This window comes from Rhinoderma darwinii, chromosome 2 (genome assembly GCF_050947455.1).
Source record: "Rhinoderma darwinii isolate aRhiDar2 chromosome 2, aRhiDar2.hap1, whole genome shotgun sequence".
Taxonomy (NCBI): Eukaryota; Metazoa; Chordata; class Amphibia; order Anura; family Rhinodermatidae; genus Rhinoderma; species Rhinoderma darwinii.
In genome coordinates this window covers 375,867,642-375,886,176 of record NC_134688.1, presented here as the reverse complement: position 1 = coordinate 375,886,176, position 18,535 = coordinate 375,867,642, and the positions used below count along the sequence as shown (strand labels likewise).

The 18,535-nt window shown below is 40.1% G+C and overlaps 1 protein-coding gene across 1 annotated transcript in view; it reads left to right on the top strand.

Moving 5' to 3' along the window:
- Positions 1-17,972, top strand: part of DPT (dermatopontin) — a 39,933-nt gene extending 21,961 nt beyond the window's left edge. The window contains exons 2-4 of the mRNA XM_075850747.1: positions 15,312-15,437; positions 16,489-16,596; positions 17,313-17,972. Coding sequence (XP_075706862.1) covers positions 15,312-15,437; positions 16,489-16,596; positions 17,313-17,379 — 301 coding nt within the window. The 3' untranslated portion in view covers positions 17,380-17,972. The remainder of the gene's footprint in view (positions 1-15,311; positions 15,438-16,488; positions 16,597-17,312) is intronic.
- Positions 17,973-18,535: the final 563 nt, after the last annotated feature.

Here is an 18,535-nt window from a genome sequence, read left to right as displayed (position 1 = left end):
TGTTCAAGAAAAAATGAAGGGGAAGCAGCGCTCGTATGGGTGCTGTGGCACCTTCAAAACAGCTGATCGGCGGGGGTCCCGAAAGTCGGACCCCGACCCATCAGCTATTGATGGTCATCCTGAGGATAGGCCATCAATTTTTAATGGCTGAAACCCCATTTAAGGTTTTTCCCCACACACCTCTCTTGCAGGCAATCTTTCTAGTTGACAATCAAGTGTGAGCAGAAAGTCCACCCAGTGCAGCCCTACGAGAAATACTACTTACCACTGGGTGAAAAAAGCATTTGTTCTTGCGACCAGAGGGAAAAACATTTCTTGAACTTCTTAGGACCATATGTTACTGCAACATATAATGGTATGGCTCCTTATTGAGGAACCCTTCTATACAGTAAACTGATACATACTTTCCTGATGCATTACGGGGGCTTAGCCAAGTTATTAGGGATGTGTCTGTCAACAAGATCCCCAATCAATGCAGCTTGAGGGTTATAATACAGAGTGCAACAAGTACCTTCATGTCTTTACAAAGTTTATATACACACACACACACATATATATATATATATATATATATATATATATATATATAGTAAAAGAATATTCAAATACGATCGGACTTGTGTAGATCCAATGGTGGAGTTTCTTTTTAATAAGGTATATACTTTCTAGAAACTGTGGGAATGTATATTCTAGATCTAAATCTGTCATGCATAAATAAGGTGCTGTCATTATGAATGCACAGAATAGTGGTGACACTGACAAGCACAAAGAGAGATGTTTACATTCTACATCTATACCACACATACTTAGATGTTCAGGTTTACAAATGGCTTTTGCTGGCTTTGCTTTGGTCAGACATTTTTCCACAAACAGATTTTTATGCATTTTTTTTTTTACAGAACATTACGCTTTGATGCAAAATTGCATGAAGGCGCCCATGAGTGTAAAGTGCCGGTTGGCATTTTCACAATGTGGCAGGTGCCTATACTTAGAAAATATATGGGGGTAAAATATGATGATTTTATAATTTTAGGTTTTATTTTTGTATGTAAAAAGTGTGAATGTTGTCTGACAGCAAAAGGGTTAGTAAACTAATATTACAGACAAGAACTAAAAGCTGCTCTGCGATGAGGAGGAGGAGGAGTAGTAGTAGTAGTAGCAGTAGTATTAGCAGCAGTAGTAGTAGTATTAGGGTATGTTCACACGGTTAACTAAATACGGCTGAAAATACGGAGCTGTTTTCAAGGGAAAACCGCTCCTGATTTTCAGCCGTTTTTTTAAGCAACTAGTGTTTTTTACGGCCGTTTTTTGGCGCTGTTTTTCTATAGAGTCAATGAAGAACAGTTCAAAAAATGGCTCAAGAAGTGACATGCACTTCTTTTTCGCGGGTGTTTTTTAACGCGCCCGTTTTTCAAAATGGCCGCGTAAAAAAAACAGCCCGTCGGAACAGAACAACTTTTTCCCATTGAAATCAATGGGCAGTTGTTTGGAGGCGTTCTGCTTCCGATTTTTCGGCCTAACAATTGCCTCCATGTCTGCCTTGTTCGGAAGCCTAGGTCGTTCAGTGTATTAGAATAGTGATCAGAGGTGCAGGCCTTCAAGTCCCCTAGTGGGACAAAAAACAAAGTAAAAAAAAAGTTAATAGAAATAAAAAAATTACAAGTTTCAAGTTAAAAAACCCAAAATTGCCTTTTATGCCCGTATTTTATTATTGGAAAAAAACAAACTATACATAATTGGTATCGCTGCGTCCGTAACGACCCAAACTATAAAACTATGATGTCATTTATCCCGCATGGTGAACCACAACTCCTCCCGAAAAATGGAATAAAAAGTGAACAAAAAGTCACATTTACCATGAAATAATACTGATAGAGACGACAGCCTGTCACGCAAAAAAAATCCCTGACACAGCTAAGTCCACGCAAAAATAAAAAAGTTTTGGGTCTTAGAATATGGCGACACAGAAAACAAATTATTATTTTTTTTAAATTTATTTTATTGTGCAAAAGCTGCAATCCATTAAAAAAAAAACAATATAACTTTGGTATCTCTATAATCGTATCGACCCGCAGAATAAAGCTAACATGTAATTTATGGCGCACAATGAATGCCAAAAAAAACCCAAATAAAAACAATACCAAAAAATGAAATAAAAAGTTATCAAAAAGTTGTGTGTCCCAAAATGGTACCAATAAAATCTACAGCTTGTCTCGCAAAAAACAAGCCCTCACACAGCTCCATCAATTGAAAAATAAAAAAAGTTATGGCACTAGTAATACAGTGATGAAAAAACATCCCGATGTGCAGGCCGGAGGGGAACATTCCTTCATTTTCGGAAGTGGTTATGAAGGCCTTAGTATTTTGCAACCAAGATGGGAAATGACATAGCACATCTGCTGGAAGCGAGGGCACCCGTATTAAACAAGGGCAACACTTTCCCAGCAAAATTTCCCAAACTACAGAGGAAAAGTCCCCAAAAGGTGCAGTGTTACAAAAAGGGGATAAGAGAGGACACCGTTTATCAGTGCGACACTGGCCTGTGCATAGCAGATTGCCTCACAGCGTACCATACATCTATGGATAGTTTTATTATTTACCCCATTATCATACCCTCCTATTATGCCCTGATGTACAGTGTGCCCAAACAGCAGTTTACGTCCACATGTAAGGCCATACATATTGCCATACCCGGGAGAACTCACTTAAGAATTTATGTGCTAAGATTCTTCAGTGGTACAAGCTGGGCACAACATATTGTGCGGTGAAATGGCATATCAGTGGAAAAGTTGCAATTTTCACTTTTGCAAATTAATTTATGAAAAACACCTGTGGGTTCTAAATTCTCACTACATCCCTTGATAAATACGTTTAGGGGTGTAGTTCCTAAAATGGGATCACTTTTTTTGGTACATCAGGGGTTTTGCATATGCGACATAGTTTCCACAAACCATTCCAGCAAAATCAACGCTCCGAAAGTCAAATACGACTTATTCCCTTCTGAACCCTCCCATATGTCCAAACATCTGAGAGACATTGCCTTACAAATGTTGGGGTGCTTTTTCTTCTCTATTCCTTGTGAAAATGAAAAATTTTATTTATTTATAAACAGCTGTTTGGACATATGGGAGGGTTCAGAAGGGAATGAGTCGTATTTGACTTTTGGAGCGTTGATTTTGCTGGAATGGTTTGCGGACATCATGTCGCATTTGCAAAACCCCTGATGTACCAAAAAAAGTGACCCATTTTAGAAACGACAACCCTAAAGGTATTTATCAAGGGGTGTAGTGATACTATACCCCTAGATGATTCCTCAAGGGGTGTATTTTCCCAAATGAAGTCAATTTTGGGGTATTTCCACTGTACTAGTACTACAGAGGCTCAGCAAATGTGACGGCCAGAAACCATTCCACAAGCCAAATGGCACTCCTTCCCTTCAGAGCCCTACCGTGCCTCCATACAGCAGTTTATGACCAAATATGGGGTTTTGCCGTACTCAGGAGAAATTGCTTTACAAATGTTGGGGTGATTTTTCTCCTTTAGTTCTTGTGGAAATTAAAACAAAATTAGTTAAACCTAACTTTTTTGGGAAAAAAATTAAGATTTTTATTTTCCGGGCCTAATTCCAATAATTTCTGCAAAAAACCTGTGGGGTCAAAATGCTCACTATACCCCTAGATAATTTAATTGAGGTTTGTAGTTTCCCAAATGGGGTCACTTGTGGGGGGTTTCCACTGTTTTGGCCCCTCAGGGGCTTTTCAAATGTGACATGGCCTCCACAAACCATTCCTGCTAAATGTGAGGTCCAAAAGTCAAATCGCGCTCTTTCCATTCTGAGTCCTGCCGTGTATCCAAACAGCTGTTTATGACCACATGTGGAGTATTTCTGTACTCTGGAGAAATTGTTTTACAAATATAGGGGTGATTTTTCTCCTTTAGTCTTTGTGTAAAAAAATCATGTGTTTTCATTTTCACAGCCCAATTCTAATAAACTCTATGAAACACACGTGGGATCAAAATGCTCACTACCCCCCTAGATAAATTCCTTGTGGGGTGTAGTTTCCATAATGGGGTATTTCTGTTTTTTTGTTGTTGTTTTGTTACCACAAGACCTAATAAAAAGGAGGCCCCAAAATCCCCTTGGTGCTCCTGCCATGATTCTTGGAGTTATTCACTATGAATAATTTTATTAGCCCTAAGGTTGTGGCTCAAAAGAATAACAAGAGGTAAAGAGCAAAATGTTCTGTCCGTGTTTGATCAAAAACTTTGAATGAGTTACTACAGGATATAAAACAAGTTCTGACATTCCAGGAGTAATACAATCAATGTCACTTACCTCGGTTTCTGGTGTTATAGAACAGCCTGTGTTTCATTGGGCAAATGGAATTAGTTAATTTATTAAACTGTTTGGTCACCTTGCATATAGAATTAATCAAAATAGAACGTTGAATAACTTTGTAAATACATTGCTGTTTTTTTTTTATTTTTATCTTACACTGATTCTGAGTCATATTCTGTATTATACTCAAGAGTTGCATTAACAACATTCACTTCAATGGGAGAAAAGGCTGCAATACCTGTGAATAACCACTAAATGCATGTCGACGGTTCACAGTGTTCAAGAAAAAATGAAGGGGAAGCAGCGCTCGTATGGGTGCTGTGGCACCTTCAAAACAGCTGATCGGCGGGGGTCCCGAAAGTCGGACCCCGACCCATCAGCTATTGATGGTCATCCTGAGGATAGGCCATCAATTTTTAATGGCTGAAACCCCATTTAAGGTTTTTCCCCACACACCTCTCTTGCAGGCAATCTTTCTGGTTGACAATCAAGTGTGAGCAGAAAGTCCACCCAGTGCAGCCCTACGAGAAATACTACTTACCACTGGGTGAAAAAAGCATTTGTTCTTGCGACCAGAGGGAAAAACATTTCTTGAACTTCTTAGGACCATATGTTACTGCAACATATAATGGTATGGCTCCTTATTGAGGAACCCTTCTATACAGTAAACTGATACATACTTTCCTGATGCATTACGGGGGCTTAGCCAAGCTATTAGGGATGTGTCTGTCAACAAGATCCCCAATCAATGCAGCTTGAGGGTTATAATACAGAGTGCAACAAGTACCTTCATGTCTTTACAAAGTTTATATACACACACACACACATATATATATATATATATATATATATATATATATATATATATATATATATATAGTAAAAGAATATTCAAATACGATCGGACTTGTGTAGATCCAATGGTGGAGTTTCTTTTTAATAAGGTATATACTTTCTAGAAACTGTGGGAATGTATATTCTAGATCTAAATCTGTCATGCATAAATAAGGTGCTGTCATTATGAATGCACAGAATAGTGGTGACACTGACAAGCACAAAGAGAGATGTTTACATTCTACATCTATACCACACATACTTAGATGTTCAGGTTTACAAATGGCTTTTGCTGGCTTTGCTTTGGTCAGACATTTTTCCACAAACAGATTTTTATGCATTTTTTTTTTACAGAACATTACGCTTTGATGCAAAATTGCATGAAGGCGCCCATGAGTGTAAAGTGCCGGTTGGCATTTTCACAATGTGGCAGGTGCCTATACTTAGAAAATATATGGGGGTAAAATATGATGATTTTATAATTTTAGGTTTTATTTTTGTATGTAAAAAGTGTGAATGTTGTCTGACAGCAAAAGGGTTAGTAAACTAATATTACAGACAAGAACTAAAAGCTGCTCTGCGATGAGGAGGAGGAGGAGTAGTAGTAGTAGTAGCAGTAGTATTAGCAGCAGTAGTAGTAGTATTAGGGTATGTTCACACGGTTAACTAAATACGGCTGAAAATACGGAGCTGTTTTCAAGGGAAAACCGCTCCTGATTTTCAGCCGTTTTTTTAAGCAACTAGTGTTTTTTACGGCCGTTTTTTGGCGCTGTTTTTCTATAGAGTCAATGAAGAACAGTTCAAAAAATGGCTCAAGAAGTGACATGCACTTCTTTTTCGCGGGTGTTTTTTAACGCGCCCGTTTTTCAAAATGGCCGCGTAAAAAAAACAGCCCGTCGGAACAGAACAACTTTTTCCCATTGAAATCAATGGGCAGTTGTTTGGAGGCGTTCTGCTTCCGATTTTTCGGCCTAACAATTGCCTCCATGTCTGCCTTGTTCGGAAGCCTAGGTCGTGCAGTGTATTAGAATAGTGATCAGAGGTGCAGGCCTTCAAGTCCCCTAGTGGGACAAAAAACAAAGTAAAAAAAAAGTTAATAGAAATAAAAAAATTACAAGTTTCAAGTTAAAAAACCCAAAATTGCCTTTTATGCCCGTATTTTATTATTGGAAAAAAACAAACTATACATAATTGGTATCGCTGCGTCCGTAACGACCCAAACTATAAAACTATGATGTCATTTATCCCGCATGGTGAACCACATGGTGAACCACAACTCCTCCCGAAAAATGGAATAAAAAGTGAACAAAAAGTCACATTTACCATGAAATAATACTGATAGAGACGACAGCCTGTCACGCAAAAAAAATCCCTGACACAGCTAAGTCCACGCAAAAATAAAAAAGTTTTGGGTCTTAGAATATGGCGACACAGAAAACAAATTATTTTTTTTTTTAAATTTATTTTATTGTGCAAAAGCTGCAATCCATTAAAAAAAAAACAATATAACTTTGGTATCTCTATAATCGTATCGACCCGCAGAATAAAGCTAACATGTAATTTATGGCGCACAATGAATGCCAAAAAAACCCCAAATAAAAACAATACCAAAAAATGAAATAAAAAGTTATCAAAAAATTGTGTGTCCCAAAATGGTACCAATAAAATCTACAGCTTGTCTCGCAAAAAACAAGCCCTCACACAGCTCCATCAATTGAAAAATAAAAAAAGTTATGGCACTAGTAATACAGTGATGAAAAAACATCCCGATGTGCAGGCCGGAGGGGAACATTCCTTCATTTTCGGAAGTGGTTATGAAGGCCTTAGTATTTTGCAACCAAGATGGGAAATGACATAGCACATCTGCTGGAAGCGAGGGCACCCGTATTAAACAAGGGCAACACTTTCCCAGCAAAATTTCCCAAACTACAGAGGAAAAGTCCCCAAAAGGTGCAGTGTTACAAAAAGGGGATAAGAGAGGACACCGTTTATCAGTGCGACACTGGCCTGTGCATAGCAGATTGCCTCACAGCGTACCATACATCTATGGATAGTTTTATTATTTACCCCATTATCATACCCTCCTATTATGCCCTGATGTACAGTGTGCCCAAACAGCAGTTTACGTCCACATGTAAGGCCATACATATTGCCATACCCGGGAGAACTCACTTAAGAATTTATGTTCTAAGATTCTTCAGTGGTACAAGCTGGGCACAACATATTGTGCGGTGAAATGGCATATCAGTGGAAAAGTTGCAATTTTCACTTTTGCAAATTAATTTATGAAAAACACCTGTGGGTTCTAAATTCTCACTACATCCCTTGATAAATACATTTAGGGGTGTAGTTTCTAAAATGGGATCACTTTTTTTGGTACATCAGGGGTTTTGCATATGCGACATAGTTTCCACAAACCATTCCAGCAAAATCAACGCTCCGAAAGTCAAATACGACTTATTCCCTTCTGAACCCTCCCATATGTCCAAACATCTGAGAGACATTGCCTTACAAATGTTGGGGTGCTTTTTCTTCTCTATTCCTTGTGAAAATGAAAAATTTTATTTATTTATAAACAGCTGTTTGGACATATGGGAGGGTTCAGAAGGGAATGAGTCGTATTTGACTTTTGGAGCGTTGATTTTGCTGGAATGGTTTGCGGACATCATGTCGCATTTGCAAAACCCCTGATGTACCAAAAAAAGTGACCCATTTTAGAAACGACACCCCTAAAGGTATTTATCAAGGGGTGTAGTGATACTATACCCCTAGATGATTCCTCAAGGGGTGTATTTTCCCAAATGAAGTCAATTTTGGGGTATTTCCACTGTACTAGTACTACAGAGGCTCAGCAAATGTGACGGCCAGAAACCATTCCACAAGCCAAATGGCACTCCTTCCCTTCAGAGCCCTACCGTGCCTCCATACAGCAGTTTATGACCAAATATGGGGTTTTGCCGTACTCAGGAGAAATTGCTTTACAAATGTTGGGGTGATTTTTCTCCTTTAGTTCTTGTGGAAATTAAAACAAAATTAGTTAAACCTAACTTTTTTGGGAAAAAAATTAAGATTTTTATTTTCTGGGCCTAATTCCAATAATTTCTGCAAAAAACCTGTGGGGTCAAAATGCTCACTATACCCCTAGATAATTTAATTGAGGTTTGTAGTTTCCCAAATGGGGTCACTTGTGGGGGGTTTCCACTGTTTTGGCCCCTCAGGGGCTTTTCAAATGTGACATGGCCTCCACAAACCATTCCTGCTAAATGTGAGGTCCAAAAGTCAAATCGCGCTCTTTCCATTCTGAGTCCTGCCGTGTATCCAAACAGCTGTTTATGACCACATGTGGAGTATTTCTGTACTCTGGAGAAATTGTTTTACAAATGTAGGGGTGATTTTTCTCCTTTAGTCTTTGTGTAAAAAAATCATGTGTTTTCATTTTCACAGCCCAATTCTAATAAACTCTATGAAACACACGTGGGATCAAAATGCTCACTACCCCCCTAGATAAATTCCTTGTGGGGTGTAGTTTCCATAATGGGGTATTTCTGTTTTTTTTGTTGTTGTTTTGTTACCACAAGACCTAATAAAAAGGAGGCCCCAAAATCCCCTTGGTGCTCCTTTGCTTCTGAGGCCGGTGTTTCAGTCCATTAGCACGGTAGGATCACATGTGGGATATTTCTAAAAAGTGCAGAATCTGGGCAATAAATATTGATTTGTGTTTCTTTGGTAAAAACTTCTGTGTTACAGAATTTTTTTTATTAATATGGAATTTTTGCAAAAAAAAAAAAAGTGTACATTTCGCCTCCACTTTGCCTTAATTCCGATGAAACGTCTACTAGATTAAGAAATTCTAATGCTGTTTTGAATACTTTGAGGGGTGCAGTTTTTTTAAATGGGGTGATTTATGGGGGTTTATAAAGTATGGGCCTCTCAAAGCCACTTTACAACTTTTGACATTTCTTGAAAATGTAAGAAATTTCTTACAGTTATTCTCTGAAATTTGCGCTGTAACTTTTAGTATCTGTTGTTGGTGTTATTGTTATCTGCTGCTTATTTTCCCCACTAGGTAGCGTTTCTATAGTGGTAGCCCAACCACCGGATGACAATACAGGAGAAGCTCTGCTACAAAGGTTGATTCGGCCACCGAGGACATCATGTACACATTACATTGTGATGCGTTGTTTGACTGTTATCAGGAAAGGCAAAGGTGCTTGGCTTGCTGCATGTACAAATTGTTGGGCGCCGGAATCCACGGCCCAGAAGCCATTTTAGGGCTGCGTAGTATCTCTGTAACAAGGTGATGGCAGACGCATGAACATGCTTCATTATGCTGGGGGCGGATTAATGCATAATACGGCAATGAGCCCACCAAAAGCTGTTCAGTGTCAGGAGGAAGCTGGTGGGACCTGGGTGCTGTTGCTGCTGTATAGGAGAGTGTGTGAGGAGAAAGATGCTGAGAAGACTGTTGCTGAGAAGGTGGAGAGCTGCTGAGGAGAAAGCTGTTGGAAACTGTGAGGAGGACAACAACACTTATCGTTGGGCCTGAGTGGCAGAGGTCCTGAAGAGCGAGCAGTGGGTTGAGGCCTGTGTTTCCTCATCATCTGGGGTCTGTGCATGTGATTAGTGGTGGGTGCGTGTCAGGCGGACGAACCACAGAGAGCAAGTGGTGAACAGCCATTTTGTGACCTACTAAGTTTTATTACCAGACCAGTCACTAAACCTGTCCGTGACGAGAATACGACAAGCCAACCATTTTAGCCTACCTGAGCGGTCTCTAAATTTGGGAAGAAGTGAGTCTACTTGTGGCCATGCACATCATTGGCGTCGGACTGAATAAAAATTTGTCAAGTTCGCAACTACCTCCTCCCTTCATAACATTTATACTGCGACACAACCTGCACCGCACCCTACATGCCATCCACCAGGGTCCTGCAACCTTACATGTACACCATTCACCGTTCTCATATATACATATTGTGTTTCCCTATTAAATGGCATGAATGGCTTATAATGTACACTCTCGGTAGTGGTTCTGCTTATATGGAGGACGATCTGTAACAAAACCTGTAATCAACATTACAATTTCATCTCCAATGGTATTAGAAGTGTTTGCTTTAGGATATTGGAATTTCACCACAGATCTGGCAGTTGTACATGCTTTATAACTCAGAAACAATGCCCCTCTGTCAGCAATGTAATCTTACCGACTTACTTTGATCACAGAGCTTGCAGAGAGATTCTAAAACAAATTTAAGAACGGAAAGCTACTCATTCATTTAATATGATTCCACTAGAAGAAAATGTCCGGGACTCAGCAGACGAGCTCTGTGATTATATAGGCGCATAAACAGGAGGAGAGACATTGTTAGGGTAAGACACACAAAGGCAGATTTACTATTCAAATTGAGACAGAATTCTGGCTTACATCCGGTGCGCCACATTTATTAACGGTTTTAGACACTTTTTTCAACATGCTTGAAAAGGAGGTGTGGCTTAAATGCGACACAATGAGCCAAAAATTAGCCAAACTTTTGGTGCAGGAAACTGACTTAAGCTAAACCAAGTAGGTGGTATAAGAAAGAGAAAAGTGTCTAGCATGTTTAGCAAGATGCGGCAAATTTATCATACAGCATGCACCACTATTTTCTGACTGCCTGGTTTAATTTATGCTGTCTAAGGCTTCGTTCACATCTGCGTCAGGGTCCCATTCTGACTTTCCGTCAGATCTTCCAGTCAGAACGGGACCCTAACTGAAGCAAATGGTAACCGTTTGCATCACCATTGATTTCAATGGTGACGGATCCGGTGCCAATGGTTTCCATTTGTCTCAGTTGTGCAAGGGTTCCAATACCGTAGTCGACTGCCATCTTCATTCTGTCAAAATTACGGAACTCTTGCACAACTGAGACAAACGGAACCCATTGGCACCGGATCCGTCACCACTGAAATCAATGTGCGTCACACGTTTTTAACCCGTATTTAACCCGTATTTACGGACCCATGCCCGTAAATACTGGTTCATTGTCATCCACATTCCACCCGTATTTACGGACTCGTAAATAAAAGGGGGCTGGAAATGATGTCACATTCATGTCCAAACCCCATAAAAGGGTCCCATGATCGCTCAGACGCCATTTTCTATGCTTCTCTTTATTAAAAAAATGTAAATCCCCTGACGTCGCCTAGCAACGCTTCCGTAATTACGGGTGCACGCACGTAGCCACCCGTAATTACAGGAGCCCCATAGACTTCTATGGGCCTGCCCGTGCCATAATTACGGCCTCAAATAGGACATGTTCTATATTTTTCAACGGTCCGGGTACCTTACCGTACGCAAACGGGAAGGTACCCGTGGCCCATAGAAGTCTATGAGCCCGTAATTACAGGCGTTTTTACGGTCGTGTGCATGGGGCCTTAGTAAATCTGCCCAAAGTTACAAAGTACATACATTTCAAGTGATTGGTTTCACAATTCAGAGGATTTCATTCCATCCACTAACGCATAGAAACCCTGTATGAAATCAGAAGCATCCGGAGGTTTAGTAGGGTCCCATAGGCTACTATGAGTGCCATATTACAGCCTCATACAACTCAGAGGAAGCAAATGGTGACACAATCACTAGGCTAAATAAATTATTATATACTTGCCAAAACAATGGGCTGTGTTTTCTACATTTATCATCATGATGGATTCCATTAAGATAAATTCCAATGATTTCTGCAGTTCATACAAGTCATAATACTAATCCATGGATGGATGTTTTTCAAAATGTCCTATGATTACTTTGCAAAGAGAATATAATGATGAGTATGTGCATGCTATGGGAATCGCTTATCAGAAATCAGGAGTACTCTGAACCATTCTGTTCTACATGTACCGTATATACTTGATGTTCCGAATATACTTGATACTGATGGTTTCTAATAATTCCCATAAACGTGTGCAGTATTTCAGATCTAAGCTCAGTTGTTTCTACTCCAGTTTATGGGACAGGAAGTATTGTCAGTCGCATAGTCTTTCACTCCAACCCCCTTGGCAGTGAATCACATAGAAGACTCCCCCATCACCCTCTTACTATCTCTTGGGACCGACTGACCCATGTGCAACTGTTGTTCACACAGAACTCTCTCACTGTGCACACACATACATGAATAAATCTATGTCTCTAGAATGTTATGTCTGCGGCACTAAAATAAGACGATTGCGTGGGAAATACCATAGATGATGATTATTATTAAATGGGTTCTCCACTTTGGACAATCCCTAATTGTTAGGCAGGTCCTTTGACAATAAGCTGATCACAAGGTTTTCCCCTGCTGGGGGTTGTCATAGTTACCATACGAAACAATATAAATCATCGCTAAGCATTTTAACACCATGGTTTTTTAGGCCCAACATTCTGTGTTTCTTAATATATCTTGGCTCAGTTTTTTTCTGATACAGAACTCCAACTCCCCTGCATAGGCATTAAGCTAAATTATATAATTGATGCCTTTAGCCACCACTAGAGGGAGCTTAGGAGCTTACTGCATACTGGTTATACATTGAACTATATAATAACATAGTATGAAGTTACGCTCCCCTAGTGGTAGCCAGGCAGCCAGAATTGTATTAGTAGATACAGCTGCTTTGTATTGTCTATACAGAGTAGCTGTATCTAGCGCTGAATCCTGTATCCGTCAGGTCAGTGGGACTGACACGTTCAGTGACAGTGGGTCCTGCATAGATCAAGCTGTTATTGATCACATCTAAGTTCATAACTTAGATGTGATTGATAACAGGTGAATAACAGGTGGATCCTGTGTGTCAGAAACTCGCAGGACCCACTGACACTGAACCCAGCAGTCCCGCTGACCAGGCGGATACAGGATTCAGCGCTAGATACAGCTACTCTGTACAAATCAGCTGTATCTCAAAAACAAAAAATATTTTTTAATAAAATGTAATTGCACCAATCACACTGATAAACATTTTTATTTTAAAAAAAAAGACAAAAAACATTTTCAAAGATGTACATAAATATTGCTGCTGCCATTGTTAGTTTATTTCTATAGTCAGAGAAATAAAGTCCATTATTTAGAACTAGTTAGTCAGTAATGTGTTTCTGCATTTTTCTGAGATAATTCCAGCCAATACTAGCATAATAATTTTAACAAGTCAATATTTGGAGATATTTAATTGAACTAGCAAATAGTTGGTCATTTTCTTTTTACACAGATTGTTAAAAAAACAAAACTAAAATTTGATAAACAAGTGATATAGTGGGAATGAAGCAGGGCCCGATCGACGGGTAGGCAAAATAGGCTGATGTCTAGCATGCCACTGAGGGAGAGGCACAAAGTTTATGGATTCAAAAACACAGATAAGGCCCTGTTGATAGTGAGTTTTTTTGCAGGTGGAAAAATCTGCCTCAAAATTCCTTCAGGAATTTTGACCTGCCTGCACGCTGTTTGCCGCATATTTCAGCCTTGGCCATTGAGCGCCGCAGGCAGAAAAACGCAGAGAAAACCGCATTCTCTGTCTCCCATTGATGTCAATGGGAGGTCAGAGACGGAAATTCCCGAAGATAGGGCATGTCGCTTCCTTTTTCCGCGAGCAATGGGAGGCGATTTTGGGCACTTTTTGGCGCTGTTTCCAATGCGGTTTCCTACTAAGGAAATATGGTAGCATGGCCGCCAGGCCTGTAGGGGATGGGAGTAGGTGAAAATGAAGAAATGTCAAATTATAAACATAAATTAAAATGCTAGCGATTGGTGGGGAATTAAATGTATGACCGCTATCATGATGAACGTCAGCGACTGAGGGTGGACGGGGTGCATTCTGAAACCCCTGCCTGTGTACCAAGAGAGCTTGTCCCTCACTTGGAGGGATAATAGGAAATTGAACAATGATGTCAGCCATAAAGAATGTGTTTTTTGGTGGTGGGGTTGTAGGAGGCACGTCAGGAGCACAAATTTAAGCATAAACCCCTAATTTCAACTAGCAAATATATAGATTAAATCTCCTGCAAGATTATTATGTGCTAAATGCAGAAATGAGTTCTTATTCCAGCGCTGGAATTTAATTCAGCAGGCCCAGAAAATTATATCCAACGAACAAACAATTGCCTGCAAGCTGTGATTTGTCTGAGCACAAGAGCAATTATTAATTAAGCAATCAGGAAAACATTGTTACAACTTGCTTGTCATTCCTTTGTTTTGTATAGAAGATCATCAATTGCGTCATACAATAGGCTAATATTTAATCCATCATCGCCATCTAGTGGAGAAGAGATAAACTTACAGGGTTATGCCAGACTTTTTTTTTTTCTTCCGACCAGTATATGGGTGTGTTCACATCAGCGTTAGGTTCCGTTCATGCGTTCCGTCAGACCTTTCCGTCAGTGGAACTCATCAACAGGAGTGCAAACTTAAACAATAGCTTTCCGTTAGCATTACCATTGACTTCAATGGTAAAGCTTCCGTTGCTAACGGTTTCCGTTCTTTTGGAGGAATCAATAGCACAGTCGAGTCCATTTGCAATGGAAGCATCATCATTGAAATCAATGGTAATGCAAACGGAAGCTATGGAAAGGTCTGACGGATCCCATCAACGGAACCTAACGCTGATGTGAACACACCCTAAGTTACTGATGGGCAGAGAGTGCTACCACTCAGAGCCCCATTCAAGTAAAAAGGAGCTGTGATGGAGTACCTAGCCCTGGACCTGGGTAAGCTTTACTAGCAGTGCAGAGCCTTCACTCTAGTGATCAGTGCTGTGTGCAAGCAGTATAAGGGTAGGAACACACACAATGTATTCAGTGCGGATACACTGCGCAGCGTATCCGCCCTGAACTCCGCACCACATTGTGATGCGTTTTTTTCCGGCGGAATTCCCGCTGCGAAGCGGCGCCGGAAAAAAAAGTTCATACTTACCCTTTCCCTCTTCACTGCACGTAGTCCGACATCCTTAACACAGGAGCATTTTTGCTAAATAAATACAATTGCAGAATATTTCTGTTTTGTGTGGCCTAACAGATAAATGTAATATTTAATCAGGGGACGACCCTTTTTATTGTGTTTGTGGTTCATGAAATACAATAGGTAAGCACAACTAACAAGCTCTGTATATATTTACCTTTGCTGTGTTTTCTTTGCAGGTATCAGACATGTTCGAATAATGGGCTGGTAGCCGGATTTCAGAGTCAGTACTTTGATGCCGTCTTGGATAGAGAATGGCAATTTTACTGCTGCCGTTATAGTCGAAGATGCTCCTACAGTTGCTGGTAAGTCGTGTTTTTAAAGTAAACACTTTAACCCCTTGGCAACATCCGCATTGACACCAAGAGGTTAGCGTGATCTGTCGGCAGGGTGATGGCGCGGGCTCAGGAGCGGAGTCTGTACCATCAGCAATGGTTCTCAACTGTAACATACAGCTGACACCCTGCTGCAACAACCGAGATCCGAGCTGTCTCTGATCCTGGCTGTTTAACCCCTAAGATGCCACGGACAATAGCGACCGCAGCAACTAATTGGTTAGACAGACGTAAGGAGCTGCTATGGCAGCCGGGGGCTCAACAATGGCCCGCAGGTCTCCATGTACGGAAGCCTATTAGGCCCAAAGTAGCCTTTTTCACTAACAAGTTCCTTACAATTGGAAAAAAAATACTCACCTCAGTGCGCCTCTTCTCTGGCTCCCTCATCACTCCAGCCCCGCTTGTACAAGGTCCAGACTCCAGGGCCTTATATGAAACACAGCACTTCAACGGAGAGAAGAGCAGCACAGAGGGGAGTATAACTTTTTTTATTTATTAAATTATTCAATGGGGTGGTGAGGTCTAGTCTGATACAGGGGGCAAGTTAGGGACCCAGCACAGGCCTCTACCTTGCTATGCCCCAGGGAGTAAAATTGGCGCTAGCTTGATTTCCACTAAAACTTACGCCAGTTTTCTAGTGTAAATTATCATAAATTTGTTAACCTGTGATTTCCAGAAAAGCGTCAAGTGCAGACAAAAAAAGGCCAAAAGTTGAAATTTGCACCCCAAATGGTGACTGTATGTAAGGTTGATAAATTACCCCCAAAGTATACATATTTAGCTAAGGTTCATTCCTATATCCTTTGTTCTTAGGCTACAGTTAGTCATAGAACATCTGTTTTCCATTATTCCCCGAAGAAAAAATGGATCCCACAACAGGGGAGAAGTGAAACATTCCTTCTCTCCTTTGTTTGGATCAGTGGCTGACAATCTTAGGAGCATAATGGGAAATCATGGTGCACAATTCTAATCATCCTAGTGGAAATATGATCTTTTTATGTGTACTTGTCCTCAAAAATAGGCTGACCCAAGACTATCCTGGACATTACGGGGAAGAAGTGGACATGGTTCAATATTCCTATGGCTATTACATAAGAGGTGCAACCACAACCTTCTCTGGAGTGGAAAGGTTTGTGCAATTATTTACTGTTGATATAAGCACAGAAATCATACCCAGCACTTCACATACATACATTATATATATATATATATATATATATAGCCATTAAAGTTCTCACTAGTAATATGTTTTTTGCCTTGGCATGAAAATTGAAGGTGGACGGTGTGGGAAAATATTCAGTACAAGGCCCCATTCACATCACGTTTTTGCCCTACTTTTAGCCTGTACATAAGGATAGCTCCCGACATACACGCTAAACATGTCCATAAGGCTCCATTAGCCGATGCAGGACAAAAATGGTCCTTCTGCCCTTCTTTGAGGCTGGTATATGTCGGCATAGCTTTTATTTTTGAAGGATGGAATAGCACAGTAGTCTACGCTATTCCATACAACATGATTCCACATAAAGAGATGTATACGGCACGGTATACATTTTTATTTTATTTGGGAGCCTATGGGTGACATATGCCACTGTATGGCATACGCCACAAGCATCCGTTTAGCGTATATGGGCTTTTCAATAGCTTTTTCTTAATGTTTGTTAAACAGATACCATAATAATCCATGTGTGACGGATGCCTGACAGTGGCCTGAAGACTGGCATCGATAGGTTGATAAATTACCCTTATGTGTGTGTATATATATCTGGATATATTAGTAAACATGGTGATATGAACACAAGGTGAAAATAACTTGTCATACTAAATACGGTTTTCATTTTCTAGGGATCGTCAGTGGAAATATATTGTTTGCAGAATGACAGATTTCAACTGTGAATTTGAAAACTTCTAGTGAAAGTCCCAATCCAAAGTACTATCAATATTGGATGTTAAGAAACCTGATTTGTACTTTTGTTTCTGCCTTTGCGTGTATGATTGTTTTGTACCAGTTCTTATATCTTTTCTTTATGGCTACATTCACCAGCACAGTTGCCTAAGCTTCACTGCGGCAAAATAAGAACTATCCTTATGCCAAATAATACAGATAAAAACGTATATTTTTTAACTCTAAGTAGCAATCGCTCCCCATGTTAATTACATACAAGCTAAATGTTAGATGCTATGAACATTTTCTAAACTCCTAGTATTTTTTATCATGTCATAAGTAAAATAAATAAACGCCAGCTCTGATGTATCAGATTTTGACATACACGTGTTAACATAGGCATCTTTACAAGACTATTTTTTTTTTTTAATAGCAACCAATCAGATTCCAGTTTTCTTTTTTTCCCATTGGGCAGACACAAAAAATAAAAGCAGTGATTTTATTGGTTGGTGCAGAAAGCACCTCCGCTTTACGTCTGCACTAGTGAGGCCCCATAATTTTTTTTTAACTACATATGTATGCACACAAATGTATCAGCTAAAATAAAATGCTATTTACTCCTTTTTTCCCCCCCCCCTTTATTCTGATTTGTTCTTTTTATTCGATAGTTACCCATAAAACCTAAAAGTAGCTCTCTAACTACTCTCCCACCAGCTTACGCTAACCTAATGGTCTCCAACCTGTGGCTCTCCAGCTCGTGGAACACTAAAACCCCCCCAGCATGTGAGGACAGCCTGCAGCTGCCAGGGCATGCTGGGAGGTGTAGTTTTGTAACAGTGGAGAACGACAGGTTGGAGATCACAGCTCTAACCCAACCCTATTATTGGGCCTGGCAGCCGTTTTGCTCAGTACTGAGTGACATTGCTTGAGTGCCAACAAGCACAGTGCTTTCGGTTGATTGACGCACCCGCATGTATACGCATCAGCAACGTTGAGTTCTAGAGGCCACAATATCGGAGACAAATTTTTATAGAAATATTGGTCAGGGAAAGGAAGTGATATCCAATAAGGATTGAGCATGAATCTTGAAAATAAGCACTTTAATTCCTGACTTTTTTTTTTATAATCTCTATGGGCATTGTAACGGTTGCCATTAGTTAACACCTTTGGACATCCAAAATCA